Raw genomic sequence first — 23,268 nt, forward strand, 5'->3', positions numbered from 1 at the left:
CAAACTACTACTTATTGTGCCTAGCTGCCTATTTCAATGGCACATGAGGAAGAAGACTTCTGTTTCTCTTGTGCTTACAGCTGAAAGATTAGCAATTTTCCTGTTAAATATTGCTTTAAGGATCAATTGCTGACTGTATTAATTAATATTACCTCAGTAACATTCCGTATGAGACTTTTGTTTGTTAATAAAATTGAGAGGAAGGATATTAAATCTGATAATGCTTTTTGAAAATGTGTATTCTTATATGCAGCTTCTGGAAGTAAATTAAATAGGCCAGCAACAAAGGTGCACTGATCTGTGCCTGCTGATACAGAAGCATCCTGGTCTTTTCCTCATTTCATTAAAACCTCAGCGTATCAACAGTAGTTAAAATTGACAGCAGCTTTTGGCTTGTGCATAATGCACACATTTATTCCATGAGATTTGTCTAAACTTTCCCCCTGTAATGTGTAACAACTTCAAAACTCTTCTCCGCTTCCACTTCCTTCCACTTTCAAGGGACCAATTATAATTGAGAAAATAAGGTTTCAGGAAAAAACATAACTGGAAAACTTTATAGGAAAGATTCTTTCCTCAGCTGTGGTCCCTTTGTGGCTGGTGTCTGTGGGAGATATACATGTTGACTGAGAGGAATTTCCTTGGTGCAAAACCTCTATAAACAGATGATACAGAGAGGACCGTGCTGCTTCTTAATGTTGGTGCAACATGTCTAGTGGAGGATGGGCTAGGGCACATCGTTGGGAGTTTTTCAGACTATTTACAAGACTGCTGCAAAGATTCTTGGTGTCTCTTGACCGTCAGCCAGTTCATAAATAACTCCTCAGTGTGCTCAAGTTATGCTAAAGGCTGCAGCATCCTTGTTACATGCAGGAGCTGACGAGGAAATCACCTCTCATAAAATCATGTTGGGTTTTGACTTCTCAGTGTCTCTGCCTTTTGAAGTATCACAGTGTTTCTCAGCCCTAATGGCAAAAGGACTAGCAGTCAATCAGTAGCTCAATTCTTCTACGAGTCCATCTGTTTTGGGTAGTTTAACAGCACAACTGCAGGTAACAGTGGTACAGTTCTCTGAGACAATGATAGAAAGTGGTATAAAATAAATACGATGAATAATCTGAAATACTGACTGACTTAGTGCAGTGGAAGTTTCTCAGTAGCTGAGTGGTTATGGACAGACTGCATAACACACATGCTCTGGATTTGAGGTGCTGGGTCCCAGTGTGGCATTCAGAAACCTGAGCCAGGAGTTTTGGTTGTCTAAATAAACAATGCCTGGAGAGTTTAAAGTATGATCAACTCCTGAGCTCAGGAGGAAACCACCAAAATTAATATGCATCCTGTTTTCTGATCAGAACAATTTCTCCCTTAAGCCCAGGGCCTGAAATTATTTTTTAAAGGTGAATGCCTGAACCTTTTCTACAAAAGTATGAACCTTCACACCTCCTTTTCAGATGTTAGTGGAGGAAGACATGCAGTCAGGTCATCACCTTCACCTCCCTTGGGACAGGCACACGTTTACCTAGGAAAGAGAATAGTCCAAGATTTTTCTCCAGCTGAAATTGAAGCTGTGCCCTCAAGAAGACCAGAAAACCAGGCCTAGTGGTAAGCGTTCATAGGCTATTAGTCAAGGCATGTTTTTTAAAAGGTGGAGGTGTTTAGTTCCAGCATTTTTCCCTGTGACTAATCTGTTTTATGCAATGACTGCTTATTATAAAACGTATCTCAACAGAAGAGGTAGATAGAAGATGTTTAAGTCCATGAAAAATATAAAAACCTGATTTGAGTATGTTTCTGGGAAATTGTGTTCAAATCCTTTCATGTAGAGGATGTAATTTAGTTTATTTTCATGTTTGGGCCAAGGTGCAAAAGACACTTTCATGTTCTTGCCATCTACTTTATGTTGGATGCTAGAGCCTTTCTTCAGGAATTCCTATGTTGCCTGTCTGTATGGAGCACATTCAGAGAAGGGCCAGAGATCCCTATAAGGCTGATACACGAATTTGGTTGTTAGGCTGCCTGAGAGGACTAGAAGAATTCTGGATTTGGGCTTAAGCTGAATGCATGTGGAACTTCAAAGGAAAAAACAGATTAAATTTCTCCAGAATTTGGTGACAAGTGGATGAGACCATGGGACGTTGGCTTCCTAGAGTCACCTCTGTGTATAAGCCTGATTTTTTTTTTTCTTCCCCTACAATTTAAGAGTCAGTCAAAATCTGCTTGGTCATCAGAGGGATAAATGTCTTTGAAAGTACAGTGGACACTCTTGATTTGGGGGCCATAACATTTGTGACTGTATCTACCCAGTTGTCACAGAATCTCACATCCCATGTCAAACACATCCCAAGGATTTGTTTGTCTTCCCCATCTGCTATTAGCTCTGCCCTTCATTCTTGAGACCTGCGGATTGTGTGCAGAGCCTGACTCCTTTCAGTTCCTGTCAATATGACTCTTTACTTAGTCTGAGAGATGGTTATTAAGCAGTGAAAGCAAAGCACTCTTCCACTTTGCAACACACTCAGATCCTGCTTGTGGGGGAAACAAATGAGTTGCAATTTAATGTAACAAGTGGCATTTTGCAGAAATCTTTAGTCTTTTAAAAAATAATTCTGTTTTGAACAAAAAAGTAAAATCTTGGTTGCCTTTTTTATTAAGCTTTCAACAAATACATGTGTCTTGGGAGCATTTCACTTGTTTTGGGGATGTTGTCCAAACACAGCTGTGTTTGTAGAATGGGAAATAATAGTTTAATTAAGAGTCATGAGATTTAAGACCGATAAAGTAGCCTTTTCTTTTGGAGATTTTTTTCCCCCCTGATTTTCACTGTCAGATTTTCTCTCCAAAAAACTATTTTTAGTGGATACATCTTCTCACTAATTCAAATGTTCATCATACTGGTTCGAAGAGTTGAGGCCTACAACATTTGGATTATGATTTTCCAAGTTGTGCATACGTACTGTAATGTGCTGCCTCAGAACATCAGCACCATGTTTACTGCACTGTCACCGTTGTATAATTTTTACTAAGTAAAGCTCTTAAATGCTGTGCAGAGGTTAATGATCACTTACAACTGCAGCAGTTATGTAGAATACTGGTGGGTTTTGTGGAAATCTTTCTGTAAAATAGAGCTGTAGTAAGCATTTTATGCTTAATATATGGCATTTTATGCACCAATTTAATTTTGCCCTCTGATTTTGCAGTTTTATGTCAGTCTTGCATGAAAACTCCATTGAATCCTTTTCCTTTAGAGAGTGTCTGAGCTGATCCTGTCACTGCAGCGTTCTTATTGATGCTCTACATCCTATGCATTCTTAAGTGAGAACAAATAAATGCATTAATAGGTAATTATTTATCACTGTGAGGATTAACCACAGATGTCTACTGATCTTAGTAACACCAGGTTTAAGGTAGTACACGACATCTTCAAAAACAAACTCTAGAGTACATTTTGCTCCTATAAGCTTGTACATGAACAATACTGGCAACTCTGGTTTTAATTTACAATATGTGAGCACCATAATCTGCCTGCATCATGCATATTGTTGATTTGGGGCCATTTTAGTAATTTGTGCTAAACTGCTAAATTTAAGGACTAGTGGTATCTGACAATCTCACAAGCCAGGAAGCAATGCTTTCCAGGATTGACTCAGTTTCCTTGGTAGCCTTCATTGACATCAGAGACTGTTAAAAACCTTTTCCTCCAAGGCATGAGGCATGACAGTTCTATCAGCACTTCTATGGTTAAAGGAAATTTTTGAATTACAGGTTTTAGTAACTGCCTTTTCAGGAGGAAAGGCACATTATTCTGTGATAGTCTGTCCCTCTCTCCCTTCCTTCCTTGGGACAAAAATACTTTGCCAAGAGTAACTTTAGTAGGAGAATACAGGCAACAAAGTACTTAGCACCATATGAACTTTTAACTGTAAGATATTTGTAAATGAAGGGGTTTAGAGTCAAGTATTAGACTTACAGCCAATCTCTTTCTAACCAGCCTTCAGTGAAAGTCAAACAATAGCTCAAATAACAAGTCACATCTATTATGAACTTGTTTGCACACACTCATCAAATCCAAACAGAGTATTTTCAAGGCTTTCATGCATAGTTTGTAATTACCATGTAGCTTGTAATTAAAAGTATTTGGTTGATTGGGGTGGTTTTTTTTTTTTTGTAATTTTGGGGAAAATTAAATGAAAACAAATTAAAAGCAAATTTTGAAAGTTCTCTGGAGAACAGCATAAACCACTGTTAAGACTTCAAATCTAAGTAATATATGCCTTTTGGGACATCATTAGGAAGTCCCTCAGTCTGACAAGATACAGAGGCTACAACTCTCAACTTTCAACCTTCTGCTGGGATAGAAAATTGGGGGAAGACAGCACAATGGAGGGAAAAAAGATAACTGTGGGGACAAGTGTAGATTGGCTGGTTTAGGATACATATCTTGTTGTCAAGAACAAAAACAGAACTTGTATCAGTGTTCTTGCATAACAAAATGTCTTTTCCATTAGGAAAACCTAATCTAATTTCATTTATTACTTTTTTCAAATGTGCGTCTGAGCTCTATTTTGCCAGTGATAGATGTATTATATTTATACCTGTATATAAAATGTAAAAGAATATAGTAGAAAGTGACCATTATCATTATATCAGGGTAAATATCTACTCTCCTTGTTGAGGTTTGTTGAAGTGCATTGCATGAGTCCAGTCATTCAATGTCTAGTCTTACAGGCATCAGAGCTAACATCCTAAGGGAATTACATCAGCACGAGTTACTGTGGTAGCAACTGGCACAGAGAAACTCAAGTCAGTAGCTGGACCATGAGAAAACGGGTTGTTAAGAGTGCTCTGATCAGCCTTGAATTTAAAACTAGCTGCTTGAAGATCCAGCAAACAAAACAATTTCTTAGCTTGGGAAAGGACTGGAGATTTCAAGTATCCATATTTTAAGAAGTTTTAAAGGACTTACCATTCAGAAAGATGATGAAGGTCCAGAGTTCCTTGTAGAATGGTATACATCTGCAGGCAGGTACAACAATTTCTATCCCATAATCACAAAAAGAGTAAAAAAGCAAAGAAAAGTTACGAACTGATAAAAATTCAGGGTTTTGGACAAGAAGTACAAAAACAGATTACATAAATTGTTAATTTTCACTGACAAATTAATTTAGTCTGCCAAGATACCTTTAAAAATGTAGCACTAAGTGAGTAATTATAGAACATCTGGAAACATCATTATGCTCTGTTATTAGGTCTTTTATAGCCTTTCCTTAAAGCTTCACAGCTTCTCCTAGATTAGTTGCTATTTTTCCACTGCTCAGGCCTATTTTATTTTCTGTAGTGGATTGCTCTTTGGGTCCTAATCATATACATTATGGCTTTAAAGATTGGAATAGCTGGTTTTAATTAAGTCCAGAGCCAAGAGCTGAAAGAGAATGTCAAAGTAAAGATCTCTGTATGCAAATCATTTCCAAAATTCCATTTGGCTGAATTGCCCACAAATTAATTAAAACAACAGCAAAAACAGTCTATACTTTTACAATTTTATTCCCTTCAGTATCTCACTGCATGTTAGGAGCTCCAAGTGTTTACACACACGTGAAAGACTGCCTACAAAAATACTCCAGTAAGAATGAAAAAGTTACTCACAGATAAGTAGTGACAGAATAAGGCCCTTATCCGAGTGCTTATCCTACAGAGATTTAGGACACAAATTAATTCCATTAATTTACAGATTTTATACTTGATTCTGTTAAAACGTGTTGAGGGATAGAAATGAGGAGGGAGTGTTACTAAACCACATCTTATAACTGAAGCAGCATTTTTGTCTCACCCGGTTTTTCTCACATCCCATACAACTGGTCCTCCAGCTGAGAGTCTGGTGGAGCACTCAGGATTGTTTTTCCTGTCTCTTTTGACTGAGCACCATGCAGAAGTGGATCACCTAGATTACCTCTGCCAGTCCTGCAACGCTGTGAATCCTCCTTGATACTCTGGCTATTACTGTGATTATTTTAGTAGGTGTTATGCGTTGAAGCCTATAGACCACGCCAAGCAATTCGGTGCTCTGCGTTTATGATATATACAACCTTATCAGAGAGATTTGTAGCATCTCATGAAAAATTAGGTCATTAGGGATATCAGATATCACTTAATACAACCTTCTGTGCCAGCAGGGCTAACACTGAAGCTAGATAACTTTTTTTTTGTTTTTTTACATTGGGGGTGGTTTTTTTTGAAAAAGTAATTTCGTTTTTCCAAGGCAAATTTGAATTTAAATTGCAGTGTGAAATTTATTTTGCTCCATTAGATACACCTGTTTTTGCTCAGTGATTAGAGAATAAATCTATGAAAGATTCTGGCACTAAAAGATATATACTTAATATATACTGAGTGTAGTACCCATCTGTTGCTGAAATCTCTCTCATTGCTCAGAGTGGTTCTTGAGATTTCTTTCTCTTGTTTTGTCACTGAACATTTCTTTAACTTGCTGTCTACTGTGGTTTTAAATCCCTGTACCTACTCCCATTCCATTGGCGCTGAGCAGATTCTGACTCAGTAAGCAGTTTGAGCATAACTATGCACCAGGTTTTCACTTTCACTTTGTATTTGCCTAATAAGGAAGTTGGAGCAGCAGTAGACTGAACAATCCTAAATGTTAGAAAAAATATATAAACCTGAGCAACAGCCCAAAGCAAAACCTCACCAGTTTACTTTCAAGGTCAGTTTCAAGTTTACATGTAAGTAAACTTGTTAGAACCTAACCATCTGCACACTATTAGGTGCGTATTTAACAACAACAACAAATAAAGGTAAATAAAAAAGCTGTCAGATTACTTTTGAACATTCAGACAGCTCAAAGGCTCTTTATGTGGTAATGTTGGCACAGCTCCTAAGTGACCAGATGGAATTTTATTAACACTCAACAGGACAAGGGCTGAGATGTTGTTTCTTAACTTACTATATTTGAAACGCTGGTTGAGAATGTGTCAGAAAGCTTGATATTTTTTCCCTACTACACAAAATTACACACATACCTTCTCTTAATGCAAAGATGTTGACTGCTTCAGAGGTTCTAATTTCTGTAAGGTGGGTAAGAAAAGAGATATGAGATGTATGGTAATTTAAATAATACAATTTTTTAGTGAATTTTAAAAAGGTGGTTTTATATACACAATTAGTGTTCATATAAAAGCAGAATTTAAAAACAGACTTTTTAATAAATAGACTTAAAGGATGTATTTTTATAAGAGAGAACAAAAAATATCTAAGCAGGAAAATAACCTTGATTTCTGGCATCAATAATCACTGACAGTTGTGATGTCAGATTTTCCATTTTAGGACACAGGTAAACATATAAAACCATGTGAATTTATGTGAATCCTCCTTTTATGGCATCATTTATTTTCGGTAAGAAATATCTGAAAACTGAAAATTTCTATTGCCTCTGGTAAACCGTCGGGTGACATTCAAACTAGGCCGCTTAAGAAGCAAGATCTCTAACACAGTGTGGTCTTACTGTTTGCCCTGTGCCTTGTAAGTGCTTCCACTCCATATTCAGTGTTTTTCAGGGAAGTCATGATCACTAGAAATGCACTGTGTGTTTCGTAACATCTGTCAGAAGAACACTGATGTGGCATACAGTTAGAGTTAGCAGTACTAATTTTGAGCGTGGGTACCTTATTCAGGCAAAATTCTCCCTGTTGCTGGTGAAAGATGAGTCTGAAGGCTTTGTACAGAATCAGATCCTGTATTTGTTCAATCACTCAAACTGGTAGCCTAAGTCTAGTTATGACAGATATTGTACTGTGGGCTTGTCTTTTATAATTTATATGTAATTACTCACATAGCGTAGGCCAAAAACCAGATCCAGAGCCTGTGTTGAAGTCAATGAGAGTTTTTCTCAGCTGCTTCTTCAGGACTGTTGCCAGTCCTGGAACTTTGTATACTTAGCCTTGTATTGGCTGATTTCTGTTTATTTATTTATTTTTCTTATAGCCTAATCTCTCTTTATGCCTTTCATGTAGGAGAAGATGATAGGCCTAGTATTGTTACAAGAGAAAAAAGTAATTTTAATTTGTTTATTGAAAAAGCTAACAGTAGTTTAACCTTGTTATATAGATTAGGAATGTATACTTCACGTCTAAGTCATTGTCCCACATTATAGTACCCTGCAAATGTCCATTCAGAATAATGTCTGGTGCTAAATACATGTTATTTTGTTGCTTAAGAAGCCACATACTTGGAAAATGTGAGGTGAATTGAGAGCCCCATTAAATGATGCAAGGAAAAAAATGAGTGTTTATTCTATTAAAGGAACTAATTTAAAGGAAAATTCAAGAACCTTTTAGGTAAATGCTGCTTCTTTGTGTAATGTCTAGATTAGCATTTGTCATCTGTATAGTCAGTTAACTTGAATCACATGATGGTCAAGATTTTTAGGCTAAGTACAGTCAGAGAAGGTTATACACAGTAGTGCAGGCAAAGGTCCTACCAGAGAAAAGTTCAAGCTGGAAGAGCTAATAATTTGAAATTTACTGTTTCTAGATGGCACTATTTATGTAGATTAATTTTCTTCTGTTTGCTTTCTGTCACCTGTTCTCTGTTCTTGCTATCTTGCCCAAGTGTCTCTTGCTTGCTAGATTAAAAACGCTTCAGGCAGAAATCATCTGGAGGGGCAGAAGAGGAAGTCAAAAGAGAGAGAACAAAAGAACATAATAAAACAGATATCAGGAATGAAAAAGAGTCAGAAAAGAGATGCAAGCCCTGCTAGCTGCAAGTGTGCATACACACCTGCACACATAAGCTTTTATTTTCTATACTTCTGCTCTGTGTGGTTATTTATGTGTAATATAGCATTGTGGGGAATTATAACATTGATTATTACTAAGGTTACCACTTCATTTACAAGATTCTGTTTCAGTCATTTACAGATTCTTCAGGAAGAGTTATATTCTATGCCAAGTGCCTGCTTAAGGCTGTCCATTTTAATTTATTAGGTGGGTGTGTGTTTTAATCTTAAGCAAGAAACAGATTTGTGCTATTGTCTGAAGTATCAGTAATCATTTAAGAGACTCTTTTGGTCCTGTTGTTTTTCCCCACAATTTTTTTTTCTCTTTCTGTGCATAGGACAGGCAGTACGTTGTACAACCTCTCATGTTGTAGTACTTGGAAACCATATCATAAATTAAGGAAGGGTGAGCATGCAGAGAGGAGAATTGGTCTGACAGTTAATAGTTGAATGATCCCACAAAGAACTGGATCCCTCCCATGACACACAGTTCGTGTAGGAAAACACAGTAGGCAATTTTTAAACCAAATATATCCCTAGTAATCTCTTACCATATCTCATGCTTTCTTGATAGCTATCCATGATGTGCTGCAGTCTGCTTTATAGAAGTGCTGAGGATAATTCATATCTGCATCTGAAGACTCCAAAGGAATCCAGAATGTGCAGTAATTCTGGAACCTGAAAATTGGAAGCTCTCTCATGTTGGAAACCCCAAATTCCCACACAAACACTTTTGACCTTAAATTTTCCAAGTTTCAGTTCTCCCATTCATTCACATCGTATATTGATTCCGTCTTAAATTATAAATGCCTGATGAAAGCAAGCACATTCATATCTTTGAAACACTATAACAAAATGTAATGATACTAACTTTATAATTGCCAATGAGAAATGAAGTAATCCTTCAGAAGAGGATTTTTTACTAGTATATGGTAAATAAGACTACAACCACATGCCAAAAAGTAGGGTAAAAGAAGACGTTAAGTAGCTGTTCTCTGACAGAACATTTGTCCTGGAAGGTATTTCAGGATTCATCATGTGTACATTTTGGCATGCTTTGTATTATAGGGCAGATATTTTATGTGGTCAAATATATGCAGGTTGACTGAATTCTGGAACTTTCTTTGGTTTTAATATCTGACTGTGCAACCTATTATTGCTCTAGCAATTTTTTTTGCTTAGTGCATGCATATACTATGTGTGTTTATGTGTATATACACCTCTATCTCTAACTAAGACAAAGGAATTATGGAGATCTTGTAATATGGAATACGTGCAACTTTTGCACAGAAACATATATTACTTATTTGGCGGGGTTTACATTAGTATTTGTTTACATCTAACTAACTTAAAGAAATCATGACAAGCATGTATATAACTGGGGGTGAGGGTGGGGAATAAGTTGAAAATGCTGGATGATGAGCAAAACAAACAAAAAAAATCATTGAGATTGGTTTTAAAAGTCATTATTTTGTAAAGGATAACCCTTTGAGTTGTTTCTGTTTGCTCTTGTAATATCTAGTTTATATTTTTATGTTGTTTTTTCCAAATGTGAAAAATGTATACTGAAAAATGAAACCTGGTATTCTCAGGTATTTGAGACTGAGAGTCATGCCTTTGGAGAAATACTGGATAACACATAGAATCATACCTTAGACTGTTTTGCCCATATCAGAAACTGCTGCATTGAACTTTGATTTTCCTCTCTATTCAAAATTCTGATGCTACTTTCCAGGAATGCAGGTACCCTGAGTAGTAATCTGGAGAGATAAATCAGTTAAAGATTGATCTTTAAAAAACTTTCTAAAAAGCAAGGGAAAAGGGTAAGATCTAGTCAGTAGGAGGATTATGAGGAAATTAACTGTGATATGCATGAATTTATGAAATAAATATTTTTCTTCCATTCAGCATCCAAACCATTTTTCTCTGAAGTTTGTCTAATTGTGATACAACACATCACTTAAGATAAAACAAGCCTCATACCTTCTTTATTACCAGTTGTATAATGGAGCATTGGATGAAACAACTGTCTGCAACACTGATTGCAGACAATGTTGTGTGCTTTCTGCTCACTAAGGACCCAATGAGAATTTAAAAGGGTTTTGTCTGTCACAAGTCCCAGCCTGTGTTTTCTGTTATGCTCTGCATCTCTCCTCAGTGAAATTAGGCACCTGGAGAAAATAAACTATTAAATAAAATGAAAATGTATGAAATTAAAATATATAGTTATCTGTAAATTAAATGTAATTTTTTATAGACTGGTAGCCATCTTGTATATGATTTTGTCAACTACTGCTAGTAATAAAGTAGCAGAAAATATCTTTCCATAAACTGAGAACCATATATCTTCTTTAGCTGAAATAATTACTTTTTCTATTCATTAGCTGATTTTTAAATGAAATTAATCCAGTACAGATTCTCTTTATCAAACAATAACTTTCTTAGTTTTTTTATAAAAAAAAGTATTTCATCCTTCTGTTAGGGCTTGTTTTAAGTTAGAGCCTTTAGGGCTTTTTGTAAATCTGGAAAAAGTGGTTACACTGATTTCACTGAATTTTTATCAGTTTCTTTAGACCTTAACATAATTCCAGATCTTCAGTGTTTAATTATGAAATATAATGATACCTAAATCTGTACCACATTTTCCTAAGGCACAGACAAAAAATCTTCAAAGATCCTGAAAAATCTGAAACATCATTCTTACACTCTAATCTTTGCAGCTTAGGTTTTAAGTAATAAGGAAAGGATTATTAGCACACAGGAGCCAATTACAGCATCTACAGATCAATATACCTTGCAATAGTGTAAATATGCTTATATTAGTATCTATTACTTTTCTGTGACTACGGTAAAAATAATACACAAAATTATTTTCAAAGATCTCCCATTTCCCCCAAAGCAAACAACCAAAACAGAAAGTAAGAAAAAGTAATTTTTTTCTGCTTATCTCCAGGGTTGATCCTTTTAATTGTATTTACAGGCATGTTATTGAGGGAGATCAAAAGTAGGAAAAAAAGCCCAATAACACCACAACACTCTTTTTGCTAAAAATTAACCAGCATTCTACAGCAAAATGAAAACTTTTCATTGGCAAGAGATTCCAAGTGAACTGAATGCTAGCTGATTTTGGTTTGTTCGGGTTTCTATATTGATTTTAGATACAAACTAAAAAGTTGTTAGCATGTATAGACTAACCTGATAATTATGAAAAAAAAATTGGGTGGCATACTGCTCAGGTGGCAATGAGTCATAGTGTGTTAGTATTTTCAGGTAATAAAAATGAAGATCCATGAGAGATCAAGGTGTCAGAGGAACAGATGCTGAAGCAAATGGATAAATGAGAGAGTAACAAGTCTCTAAGACCAGATGGTATATATCTAAGATTCAGAAAGTGTTTAAGAATGAAGCAGCTGAACTGTTAACAAAAATAGGCACTCTCATTAAAATTAGTTACTATGCTGGAAAAGTAGAGCAAATGTACCTAAGTTAAAAACAGGTTGCAGCAGGAGCCCTGCAGTTAATGAGCTACCAGTATTTCCCTGTAACTAGTAAAATCAGCTGAGAAAAAAAGTTAAGCCACCTCAGTGAACATGGTAGGACAGAAACAAACAAGCAGGATTTCTGGTAAAAATTTTTTTAAAAAAGTTCCTCTCTGATTAAGATGTCTGGATTCATGGATTTAAGTGTTATTTTTATTTAGGGCCAAGATCAGCCTGGTGACATCTTTAGCACCAAAGATGCAGATGACAACACAGGAGTTACCTTTCTGGCTATGGAGAAACCACAGAACCTGAAATCTTTTCCAGCTTGCTGGATCCAAACAGATGGCCCAGTAAAGTCCAAACACATCTGGGGAGATTTGTTTGGCCATCTTCTTTTCTTGGTGAACCAGAGCACTGAGGTGCAGTGTGACAACACAAATCCCATACAGGCCGCTGTAGCCAAAAGTCAGTGCAACCATTTGTCCGGTTTCTCACAGGGAATGACCAGGAGCTGATGTCTGGGAAAACACTGGGAAGGGCAGAGGCAAGTACAGGGTGATGTTCTCCCAACTTCCCGTAATCTGATGTTGAGGAATTTCCTAAAGCACGATTGCAGAGACTGTAGTTTCCTCATAATTTTTTTTCTAATGGAATACATGAAATTAGTCTGTTCATAGTTCCAGCCTCTTAACAGTTTCAGTGTGTGTGGTGTGAAAATATACTTTGTTCTCTTTAAGTTTGTAATTTGATTGTTTCATTTTGGTATTCTTAGTAGTTGTGTTAGGAAAACCAGTAAATATTAGTTTTCTTTTCATTAGTTTTATGCATAATTCCATACATCTAGATAATTTTTTTATCCTCAGGTATCTTTTATTTGAATGAAGACTCCTTGCCTATTTAACTTCATAAGAAGTAGCTGTTCCTTACCTTTGGTCAGCTATATCTGTGCCTTTTCAAGGTCTGCTGCATGTAATTTGCAGCACGAGGAGCCTCTTAAAAATGTGGGTGCCCAGTAATTATTTTGCAGTGGCAAAAGAATTTTCTATTTCCTGTTCGTTTCCCAACAGAGCTGTTGATCTTCAAATTGTCATAGACCATTTGACCTGGTCCATCCTTACCAGGTCTCCTGGTTGTGCATCCTGAGACAGTTTAGATGACCTCCTGCTGGGGATAGCCCCAGGCTGCCTGCACACATCTTGTGTGCAGAGAAGAACCAGCACCTTGCGGCTCATGCTGCACCCGTGGGCCCTGGAGAGATGCTGTGTCTCTCCAGGACCTCAGGGGAACACAGGGGTGCTTCAGACTCCCCATTCCACCAGTGGTGTAACCCACAGAAGCAACATCTCTAAGGACCAAAGAGGAATCCTGTGCTAGGTTGTCACTTGGAAAGGTTATGTACAAAAGCACAAGTGTGGCCAGTGAGGCTAAGTGAGAAGAACCACCTGCAGATGTAACCATCATGGCTACAGTGCCTGTTTGTCAGCTTTCAGATATGTGTTTGTTAGTGCCTGGAGATCCTTTTCTGACATCACTGACTGAACAACACCTGCAGAACAGAGTCTGTAATTCTCATGTGGCCTAAATTTCCACAGCAACCAGGCACAAGAGGGCCTGGTAAGGAAAGAGGGCAATTGCTTACTTTGATGGTGAGCACCTCTGTCTCCCAGCTCTGGCCTGCAGTGCCATTGTGTAGCAGAGAAGCAATATGCAGCACAGCTTCGCGTAGCACATGCAGGTCCATCTCCTGTCTGTGGCAGGCACTTGCTATTCCAGTCTATGTTAGATGTGGTTCACACGGAGGTTGTCCCAGTTGTGTCCTGGCAGCATGTCCATGCCACATTTGCAAGGACCTGCTCTCAGCCAGGCCTGTTTGTCACTCATGAGAAGAGTAAAATGCTGTGGGAATCCATTGAGTCATACTGGACTTTCTTTGTGATTAGAGGAGCACGGTTACTTGTTATTTTTAGGAGATAATAGCCAGCTATGTTTCTCCTGGCATTACCTATCAAAAATTAATTCTTACCGCCACCTCTGACAGCATATATCTACCTTCTGATCAGATGCCAAGTTTCACAATTTCCTGGCTGGGTTAAGAACAGAGAGTCATTTCTAATGACAGATTTGGGTGGTTTGACAGAAAACACCGCACACTTGGGAGCACTTGAGGGCAGCTGCTGCAAAGAAAGGAGGGTAGGGAATATTTTTTAGCAGTGGCCAAAACATGAGGACAAAGTTCTTTTGTCCTCAATAAATTGTGTATATTTGGGATATTTTACGTGTCTAGATAGGTAAAGCTTGTATGGGATTAGGTATCTTCCAACAAGGTATCCAAGGGGAGTCATCTTAGCTTTTCCTTATGCAGATTCAAGAAGGACCCATCCTGTGCATTCCTGTCAGCTTATTCAGTGTCCTGGACTCTCATAATTTTTGACCAATGCTCTATGCTTTCTTTGGGGAAGGGGCATCTGGGGTCTTTAAAGAGCAAAGGCGTGCTGCAGATCTCACCAGTTGCTCGGCTTCCTGCCGCAAAAAGTGGTTCAGGCCAAATATGCCTACTCTTCAGGCAGCCAGCTTCAGGGTGAACAAACCACCACCCCTCCTTCCCCCTAGGAGGTTATCAAGGTTGAGGCAACAACTTGGTGGTGTTACATACCCCAGGGCTCCTCGGGCACCCCAACTAAGATTGTGCATAGAGGGCTCTGCTGGTGGCATGGGGACTGCAGTAGAGTAGAAACACAGGTGGTACCGAAAGAAGCGAAGGTTGTGGGGTAAGGATAGCTGGAGAGTGGAATGCTGCCCTAAATTTATTACCCGTCTGATCTTTGTTTCAGTTCATAGGTTCTCAAATAATAAAACCTCAGGAATCAATTTTAGTCAAGAACTGTGGTGAGTCAGTGGTGGATTTTCCATATAGGTTAGTTTGTACTGAAATTGTACAAGTTATAGTCTGTACAAGAAAATTAAGTAATTTCTGAAATTTAGTCCATGTAGATGTACACACTTAAATTTTTAAGCCAGTTATGCCATTATAACACAAGGAAGTGCATAAAATGGCATCATTCCTTTTGCTCAGTTTGGGGTCTTGCTGCTTTCTGAGAGGCAGTGGAACAGACTCAAAGGGCTCCGGGGCTGACAGAGACACCATCCCTGTAATAGCAGAACTGCTTGGACTTCTTTTATCTGATCAGCCTGTTTCAGAATATCCCATTTCAATATCTATCAATTTTGAATTCCTTATCTGTAAAATTGCATGTATAATGTAATAGTTCCTGTAATAATAACAGTATACTAGGTGTCAATCAAAAGATACAGGACATCTGAATGATATATTCAAACAAAGTCTTATTTTTTAAGAAAATATCAATACTGGGAAAAGATTACAAATTCTATAAAAATAAACTGTCCAGACAGAAGCTATCCATCCAAATGCTCAGTAAAACATTCTAAATAGTTTTTTTTTAACACCAGCCTTAGAAGATGGCTTTTTATGTACCTTAACTTTTCCTGTGGTTTGAAGATGATGTGAACTCAAGGCCAAGTTAGCACGTTGGTTCTTGTCCACAGAAGCTGCATCCCGAAATACACTGTTGGTACCTTGTAAAATACCTTGCAGCCTAGCCAGCATTCCTGTGCTCCCAACCCTGAACAAGGATGATCAGCTACCAAATTTTTACAAGTTCAAAGAGCAGTTCATCTGTATAAGACAAATTAGTGACTGAAAATAGGAATGAATCACAGAAAAGCTCTCAGAAAAAAAAGAGCATGGTGAAATGAAATGGAATATTAAAACATTTACTTATGGTAATTTACAGAGAAAATTAGTCAGAAAAGTGCCTGCACAAGTGATAGCACAAGTTTGCAAGAGATGGTAGTAATGCTGTGCCACCAAAAGCAATGTGGACCACTGCAGTGTTTAAACCACCCCAGTTTTATGAGTGTTTGCACAGGAGGAGTTACCAGGGAAAACAACATGTAGCAGTAGGTGGAATGTGCCAGACAGGTCTGACAGCTCTGGCCATCAGTTTGTATCATGAGGATATATGGGATTATGGTCTGTGGGATTCAGAGCTTTCTCTCCAGATAAGAGAACCAGCTCTTCTAAAAGCAATCTGGTAAACCAGGTGTAAGTATGAGCAACTCCCTGTGCTTGGGGTCTTCAGCTAAATGGTTGATACTTCTTTTAAACTCCTGACTTGAAGCCTCACAAATTCACAACCTGATACCAGAGAGCTGAGCTAATCTGTTACAGGGAACATTACTAGCCTTATTTTTACCTTTACCATCCCGATCTTGCCCCCTTAGATCTTCCCAACTAATGTGAGCTTTCACATGACCTTGCATATTGGTAAGATGTACTCACGTGTCCCTGACATTCAGCCAGAAAGATTCCTTGTAATGTTTTTATCCAACGGGGTTTTATCTCTGAGAATCTGATCGGCCTATGCAGTAACAAGCCTCCTGGAAATATTTTCTGTAGGAAGAGAGCAGTAAGCAGGAGATGATCACAAGAAAACAATGGGAGTTTGTACGTGGGAGGTATCTGCAACTTCTTACCTAAATGACAGGTTCAGAAACTGTAGAAGTCAGGAAGCCTTGTGTGATTGTATGATGAGAGCCCACTGGAACTCTACAGCACTTCCTCTCTGATTATGCCTGTCAGTATCATCTTAAACTATAAGGTTTTGTTCTTTTCAGAAAAAAAAACAAAAACAAACCTTTGAATCTGTTTAAGATGTATTTGCATATGTTGAAGATTCTCAGGTTTTGGAATTAAATGTGTCTTTCAAGGTATTGACTCTGCTTAGAAAGGAGAAAGCCCTGGCTTTGGCAGAAAAGAGTCAAAATGGGCAGATAAAAGTCTTTCCTGAGGACTGTTTCTTTTCTCTGTGCCTGTGGCCTTCTGACATTGTACCAGGAGGTCTGTTGTTTCTACAGTATTCCTACTTAACATTTCTTCTTTTGCACAGGAGGAGTAAATCTCAAGCTGCAGTAAGTTTAGAGTTGTAGGCTTGTTAGAAAATCAAGGATTATTTATTTTAGAAACACTTTATGGATATGGTTTCTGATTTAATTTCTAGTGTTTTTAAAGTATTCGTAGTATCCAGTCATATCTAGCTAAATGACAATTTGGCATATATTGCAACATAGTTTTGTAAGACATTTTAAAAACAACATGGCATATGATTGCCATGCATGTCCATTGATTCTTGAAGTGTGTGTCTGAGGTTGAAGTTAAACATACATGTATGTCAATGGGATGTGCACATGCACAATACCATGAAAAATTGAGTTGTTTGTCCTTGGGAATGAAATAATTAGATAGATAGTCACATTTGAAAATTTTACCTAAAATGCATTGTTCTGCGTATCATGGGCAACTGTGTAGTATTAAAATAGTGGACTTTCCCCAGAAAAACTCAACCTAGCACTGAGCAGAAATGGGAGGTAGGAAGAAAGACTGGGGAGACCGTGCTGACTCTATGGCACATTCTGACATGGCATGAAGCAGAAGAAATTACAAATATTCGAGGTAAAGCACTCACCTCATTTCACTGTAAAATGAAATAGTAAGTGGGAACTAGTGATTTATTTGACACATGCAAGGTAAAAGAGGCAATAAGAGAGAATAAAGGCTGGGTGTGCTCCTTCATAACAATAGCCTCTCACATAGTACGCAGAAACTGGTATGAAGGTGAATTTCTTACCTATGGATTTTCTTCTTCCACGGAATGTGGGAATGGAATGCCTGGTTTGTATACATACGTAGTAGCTTTAGTCTTCTTACTATAAGTGGTTGCTACAGTTTCAAAGCAAAGTGCATGAGTATACAAGGAGATGAGATGCCTGTAGGATGGAAGAGAATTAGTGCTATATTAGCAGAAAACTGAATAGAGGAATATGAGATGGAGGTGGGTGAGGGGAGTGTAAGAGGAGAAGGAGTGCACAATGTGAAGTTGTAGTGCTGGCCATTGGGTACCCCGCACCTGTGTCTTTTCACAAATTCAAGTGATATTTCCTGAATCATTTATTTAAGCAATATGATTTTGCTACTGTTGGTGAAGTGTCATTCAATAAGTGTGCTGCAGTAAGCCTGATAGATTGTAACATAAATCAGTACAAAGGAAAATGTTTGGCTTTTTTTTTCTTGGTAGCTTGTTCCAGAAGGTGTCAGTTCAGCACGGTGAGGAGAGATGGTAGGGAGAGAGGTTTGAGATCTCAAGGAGTACAACCAAGTGCAGTTGCCCCAAAGGATTTTACAGAGTTTTCTGCACACTACTGGCTTGCTGCATTTAAGAAGAAATGGGATTCCTGGCTATAATGTAACTAAGAACATGTTAATTGCTGAATAGAGAAACTGTCTGATAAACAATTCTATGATTAATTTCATACCTAAATACTGAGCGCTTCAAAAATGACACATCTTACCTTTTTCTATATGGGATATTGAACTACAAAGGCATATGCTAATAAAAAATGGAAGTGGGGCAAAAGCCATAGCTTTGGCAGAGAAATCAGTGCAGCTCCAGGAGGAGTGAGATTCTACCGCCTTTGTGGGGTGCCTGCTGACTCTGCTGGACCACCAGTGCCTCAAGGACAAATAAAGGGAAGTTCTTTCCATGTCTCCTTTCCTTTGCACCATCCCGTATGTGGGCAAGCGAAGAGGAGGCAGAGCACAGCAGCTGCTGCCAACTTGTCTGTGAAGGGGGCTTCCTACACTGGTGTGAAGCTGTAAGGCAGCACTGGCTGCCTTTCAGGCTCAGAGATGCCACTGGTGCATTGCAAAGAGACTGTACCCCTACAGTTCTTCAGGGCTTGGGTCAAGGCTTTCTGATTAGTCACTGGGGAACAAGAGACAGCCAGACACTATTTAAATACATTATTTGTTTTGAGTAACACTTTCTGCTTACTGACAGAGTTGGCATGGAAACTGAATCAGCACTCTTTTATTAAAAGGATAGTCCATTCAGAGTGAGGTTAGTCATCAGGGGACAAACCAAAGAGACTTGGGCTGCAGCTGCTAACACTTAAACCTTGCTCGTGAATAGTCAGAACTTTCAAATTGGTAGCAGTCATATTACCCCAGCTTCTAAGGGAAAAAGCGTGCATCTGTTGAGAATTACATTGTGTGGTTTGGGTGTTGTGTTGTTTCATAAAGAGGGAGCAGTTATTTAATTATCTGAAATCCACAACAGAACTTTCTTATTTCTAGAAGATGCCTTATGTTTTTATGGATCAGTTGAATTTAAAGAGTTAACACAGTTCATATAAAGAGTGGCACTTGTAACATTGTAGTGGAAAATGTCATACTACTTAAAAGGCTGTAAGCTTAGCACTAGGTATCTGTGAATGTATAGCTAAGATGGAAGCCTACACAGCATGCAGAAAATAGCATTTTCAAGTCCTTTCCCTTTATTGATGAAAGAAAATTCAAGATATACTTGCTTCCATAATTTTTCTTTCTTTTTTTTTTTCTTTTTTTTCCTTCTCACACAAGGATGGAAGAAAGGAAATGGCTGCTGGTTTTCTGCACCAACTAGGCTGAGAAAATATTGATGGCTAAATTGCTGTTCAGTGGCATTTCATAAAGTGCCTGCTGGCGTCCTGTTCTCAGAGGCAGAATGATAAATGTATATTTAAATTTGAAAAGTTTAATTTCATCTATAACCTTCGACTCCTGGACTTTTGTGTCCTGAGAATACAGACCCTACATGCCTTTTTCATTGATACAGTATCATGTTTACTTTACAGTAACTATTTACATTCAAAGCTATAGTGCTGTTACCAAATTGATGAGGACACTGATTTCTCTTTTCGTTGTGTTTACCAAGCAGATAATCTAAGTGATGCCCTGAAAAAGCTGAAGATAACAACCACTGACAGCACAGCAGATAGCTTGGAGGGATGCTTGGACTGTCTGCTTCAAGCTCTGGCACAAAACAGTAAGTTGTGTGGACCTTTCAGATTTTAAAGCATATAACGAGATCAGTGAATTAAAATGGAGGTAGTAAAATGTGTCAGCAAGACTGACTCAAGCAGTAGACTGTTGGATTGCTTTTTTCTGGGTTTTGTTCTTTTTCACCTATCTTTTTAACATTCAGGTAGCACTGAAGACAGTGACAGTATATACCTGGATATTTGGAACACCTGTAATCCAGTCCTTTTTCCAACCTGATGAAGTAGCACAATTACTTTTCCAACTGATTACTCAAGAAAGAAAGATCAGGGATGGATGAATAAGCCTGATAGGATGGGGAGAGGGATATGGGAGCTACTTGCTATTTCTGGTTAAAAGAGCATGGTTTCCTATTTGTAATGTAGTTCTCCTCATACTTCGGATCATGTATTTCTTCTTTCCAGTAGTTTCAATTAGTAGCAATAGGCTGAATATCCAAAGATGGTCCAAATTGGACATGTGGTATAATAACAAAAATAACTTAAGAATGGAACAAGATGTCTTTTTCACCAAAAGCTGTAGAATGTGTGTCCCCACTCACAGTAGGCAGAAAGGTATGGTCAACGAAGATGACAGCTTATAAGACTTTTCCAAGCTTAACTTCCTTAGTGCTTCAAATGGTGGCAGAAGAAAAATCTGTAAAATTTCAGGTCAAAAAACTTGTCAGGATAGATACAAGCCATGATTAGAAATTCTTTATTTAAGAAAAAAAAGTTAGCCCTTTGTAAATATCAGTACACTCAAAAGTACTTACTATTAATAAGTCTTGTTTCTTTCCTTTGATGGTGTTCTGTAAATCACAGCCTTTTGGCTTAGCTGGTGTAAAATACTTCATGAGTGTTTTCACAACAGAGTATAAGCACCATCTATATCAAATCAAATGCGGATTATAACGGTCTCTGAATTTCATGGTAGTGGATTTTTAATTCTGATTATTTTGCAAGGAGATCTCAGCCGGGAGGTAATAAATATTCAGGGTTTAGATCAACCTGTTTTTTGAAGATGCTGAATCATTTTTCTTGTGGGTTTGTTTATAAACTTACAACTGGATTTGTTATTTCCAGTACTTTGAAGTCTAATACTTAAATGATAGGTACTAAAAAGAAGATGCTATAAAAAATGACAAAGTGTAAGTAACAGAGTTTACTGTTTTGCCTATGAAAGTCACATACATATGTCACAGAACGTGTTTGGCAGATTGAAAATAATTTTGACTAATGTACAGCGAACTGACCAATGCTTTCCTGCAGCAAGATAGATTCTCTTCCCTCTGAGTCTAGGACTTAACTCCTACTTCCAGAATCTTTTCTCTTCTAGTCTCATAGTTGCCAGATCAGATAAGCAAATTATTAGGATTTCAACCTCTCTCTTTTGGGCAGTTTTACAAAATATATATAATCTTTACATAATCTATAATCTTTCCGCTATTTACCATGTTGTGTGTAAGTCAGTAACATGACTATAACCCTGCTGAACTGCTATACGATATGCTTCTCCATGTATTTTCTGTTGTCCAAGATTGAGGGCAACTAAAATAGCTTACTGAAAGTTAGATGGGTTAGATAAGTCAGTCTTTTCAACAGCTTTGCTGATGATTTAGGTGCCTGTATGTCAGTTCCCCTGCAAGTGAATTGAATCAACAAATAGATTTAGAATCAGCTTCCTAAATGCTGCAGTCTCCGAGTTATTATTACTGGGCTGCCAATATGACTGTCCTTCCTTTGACCAACCAACCAATGAATGTCCATTCTTATCCATCCAGTTAACATCTTAGTATGGATTCGATGACTGATTTTTAGTTACAGTGTGTAATATCATGTATGTGGTATATCTGTGACATCATCTAGATATGGAATACACTGCCTCTGTGTCTGTGTATAAATGATTGTAAAATAATTAGAGATCATCTTTTTTTATCTAAAACTACATTTTAATTATAACATAGAAATAATTTAAATAAGATTTCTCATATAATTATTCTGCTCTCATTTAGTATATTCCTATCTGTATGATTGTATTAAAGAAGTATACATTCTGATGTATACATCATATTAAAATAACACTAGAAAAGTAAGCCATGCAAGGGATAGAGTTTATTTTAAAAGAATTTTTTAGGACTGTGATTTCCTTGGGAATTCATGGTGGCATCATAAGTCACAGAATTTAAAAGTTTTACTTAGTTTATTTATTGTAGATAAAAGTATTATTTTATCTTACATAAAATTTAGTATATAACTAATACACTAATGCAACCAACTCCCATCTACTGCCAGCCAAAACTGGCAGTTAAACCCAGTGTTAGTACAACGTTGAGATTTTTAACAAAGGAAATAATATTTCCACAACTTCAGTTTGGGAATATTGCATGCACATATGAATGTTTCGGAGGCCATTGCACTGATTTGAATTGCTACCCTTGCATGCAGCGTAGGGTTGTGGTTGCTGCAGACATGTAACTTCAATTCCTCAGTCTCTAACAGTACAGTGACAATTATAGTTCCGTTTACTTTGTGAACAAACTTTTCATTATGTTAATACTTTACAAACTACTTTCTTTCCATATTGTCTACCATGTAGAAAGGGATTGCAAAATTATGATGAATACTGTAGCTTTTATTTTCTTTTTATGTAATCTGCTGCTTTTTCTTTTGTTTTTCACACTTCTCCTGACAGCTGATCTTTTAATAATCCCAGACAGGCTGTAACACTCTGGAACATGATACCTCCTGTCTGGCTTTACAAGCTATTCTGACATCTGTCACACCAATCAAATTAAGGTGTACCCACACACATACAAGGGCGAGTCAGATAGTTCACTGAACGTGATAATTGCTCATAAATACTTGGCAAGCCAAATTCAAGTGGGTTTAGTACTGTTTGTCTAGGGAGATAGATGTATAGCCCTTCACATGTGAGACCATGGTCTGAAAATCATGCAGATTGTTTCTTTAGGAGACTTTGTTTGAAGAGACATGTATTCATATTTATGCAGATATTTTAGTTCATACCTGTCACCAGCAATTCAGGCTGAGACCAGTTATACT

General features: G+C 37.5%; 1 protein-coding gene across 1 annotated transcript in view; it reads left to right on the plus strand.

The window, feature by feature from the left end:
* Positions 1-20,102: 20,102 nt before the first annotated feature.
* Positions 20,103-23,268, plus strand: part of RAP1GDS1 (RAP1, GTP-GDP dissociation stimulator 1) — a gene marked incomplete at its 5' end in the record, with an annotated part of 64,208 nt that continues 61,042 nt past the window's right edge. The window contains one exon of the mRNA XM_008949849.1: positions 20,103-20,210. Coding sequence (XP_008948097.1) covers positions 20,103-20,210 — 108 coding nt within the window. The remainder of the gene's footprint in view (positions 20,211-23,268) is intronic.

Source organism: Merops nubicus, unplaced genomic scaffold (assembly GCF_000691845.1).
Source record: "Merops nubicus isolate BGI_N331 unplaced genomic scaffold, ASM69184v1 scaffold7741, whole genome shotgun sequence".
Classification (NCBI taxonomy): domain Eukaryota; kingdom Metazoa; phylum Chordata; class Aves; order Coraciiformes; family Meropidae; genus Merops; species Merops nubicus.